This window comes from Bidens hawaiensis, unplaced genomic scaffold (genome assembly GCF_021521415.1).
Source record: "Bidens hawaiensis isolate Kalapana, Puna unplaced genomic scaffold, B.hawaiensis_p1.1 tig00025808_1, whole genome shotgun sequence".
NCBI lineage: Eukaryota > Viridiplantae > Streptophyta > Magnoliopsida > Asterales > Asteraceae > Bidens > Bidens hawaiensis.
Window position 1 is genome coordinate 266,547 of NW_027494145.1, and position 2,080 is coordinate 268,626.

The 2,080-nt window shown below is 35.0% G+C and overlaps 1 protein-coding gene across 1 annotated transcript; it reads right to left on the reverse strand.

The window, feature by feature from the left end:
• Nucleotides 1–1,213: 1,213 nt before the first annotated feature.
• LOC143572349 (uncharacterized) lies at nucleotides 1,214–1,866 on the reverse strand. Its single transcript, XM_077057533.1, has 2 exons — nucleotides 1,721–1,866; nucleotides 1,214–1,616 (listed from the first exon to the last, which is right to left on the reverse strand). The coding sequence occupies exons 1-2, from the start codon at nucleotides 1,864–1,866 to the stop codon at nucleotides 1,214–1,216; spliced, it is 549 nt and encodes a 182-aa protein (XP_076913648.1).
• Between the last annotated feature and the right edge of the window lie 214 nt (nucleotides 1,867–2,080).

Below are 2,080 nucleotides of genomic sequence, written 5' to 3' on the forward strand. Positions count from 1 at the left end.
AATTTAGCATATTATGATCAAGTAATCAACAAAAAAACCTTCATAGTAAGAACAAAAATAGCTAATAACCAAAATAGCTAATAATGCTAATATGCTATCACTAATCCCTTAAAACTAAATATTCCGGATCGTCCTCATCGTCGTCTCGCCGTCGTCGTCATCATCATCATCGTGATCCACATCATCTTCAAAATCTTTAAAAGCCCCAACATCATTTTCTTCTTCATCATCAACCACATCAAAATCATAATCGGGTTCATTAACTAAACCTCTTTCTCTAGGCCTTGAGCTCGATGAGGAAGTCTTGGCCCTTTTACTACTTCTTCTTGTCGCGTAAGGCGCCTCATCCGCCCCGATAGCCGTTGCAACATGACCAAATGTCAAATCTTCACCCTCGAACACCGGAGCATTTTCTTCATCCTCGTCTAACTCCTCTAAAGCTTCCATCAACCACTCATGCAGATAGTATCGGGTAAATCGTATCACGCATATCGTACCTTCTTTTTAGAGCCCGATTATACTTAATGTACACAAGATCACTAAGTTTTTGTTGATCAAGTCGACTTCTTTTTTTGGAATGAAGCTACATAAATGAAAATATAATTAGTTAATAAGTTTATTTTTATATATATATTTAATATCAAATAAAGAGCTTCTTACATGTTCAAATATGCTCCAATTGCGTTCGCACTCTAACGAACTACACGTTAAACTAAGCACCCAGATGATAAATCTTTTTAGTGTCGGTGCCGATGCTCCGTATTGCATCCACCACTCCGCTAATTTAATAATAAAATACTCAAAAATGAGTTAAATTGAACTTTTTATATTTAATATTAATATATATATAGGGGAAGTATAAAATGAAAACTCACTTGAGTTGTGAAAACCCGTGAAAAACATATGTAACATCGTTTTTTTTTTGTTTTTTTTTTTGTTACACACGTAATATATGTTGTAACATTTAATACAAAACATCGAAAACTAAAACAAAAAATGTTTGGCTATTTTTTAATATTTTTTTACTAATTTTTATATATGTTTTTAGGAGAGAGAAAAAGTTATGTTTTATGTTTACATTTTTTATTAACTTTAATTGTGGACCACAAGATTTAAACTTTAATTAAAAACATGTGGTTGAGAATGAGTTTCTAGAGTTTTCACAACTCAAGTGTGTTTTCATTTTAACCTTACCCTATATATATATGTATATTTAAAGCATACCCGGCGCAAGAGTTGCTCTCATTTTCTTGGAAAATGGAGTTCCAAAAATCCCTTCAGCATGTCGATATAATGGGATCTCAAGGTGAATCTTTGACTTTACTTCTTCAATCAATGCCAACTTATCAATGCATGAATGTAACCCGCCTAAAATCTCACTATCATCTTCCACATCTGGATTGTTGTAGTACAAACTTGGATTCAAGTAATAACCCGCTAAATGCAATGGTCGATGTAACTGGCAATTCCACCTTTTATCAATTATTTTGAAAATTTCTTTATACTTTTCTTGTTTGTTCTTAAAAGAGGCGGCAATAATCTTCTTTGCCCTGTCCACGGCCTCATAAATATAACCCGTAGGAGGCTTTCTCTCTCCATCAACTAAACGAAGCACTCTAACAATGGATAACCAATTTTCACCGCAAGATTTACATTGTTCCAAAAGCTAGGGAATAAAATAGTATTGGCGATTTGCCTACCTCTCGCCTCCTTTGCAAACTTGCTTTTGATCCACGCCGAAGAAGTGAACATTTCTCTTAACTTCCTTTTGTTTGCTTTGAAACAATTAAGGGTGATAAAAGCAGTGGCAACGCGAGTCTTTGCGGGCCTAACCATGTCTTTTTGCCCCGTGAACTCTCTCATCATGTTCAGTAGCAATGTGCGGTTGTACGTATATATGTGTGTGTGTGTGTGTGTGTGTTCACCGCAATTGCCCTTTAAAGAGTTCTTTTTAAACGGGGCAATTTAAAGATGTCTTCAAACATCAAGTCAATGCAATGGGCCGCGCAAGAAGTTCAATAGATGTGCTTATATTTCTCTTCCACAAGTTTGCCTAAAAATGAGAAAAAAGTGTTAGGAT

What these genes read in the sequence shown, in the direction of transcription:
- LOC143572349 (XM_077057533.1), bottom strand. Translation starts at nt 1,866, where the DNA reads ATGATGAGAGAGTTCACGGGGCAAAAAGACATGGTTAGGCCCGCAAAG. An exon ending in TCGGCGTGGATCAAAAGCAA is followed by an intron (nt 1,617 to 1,720) that starts GTTTGCAAAGGA and finishes ATCCATTGTTAG; the next exon opens with AGTGCTTCGTTTAGTTGATG.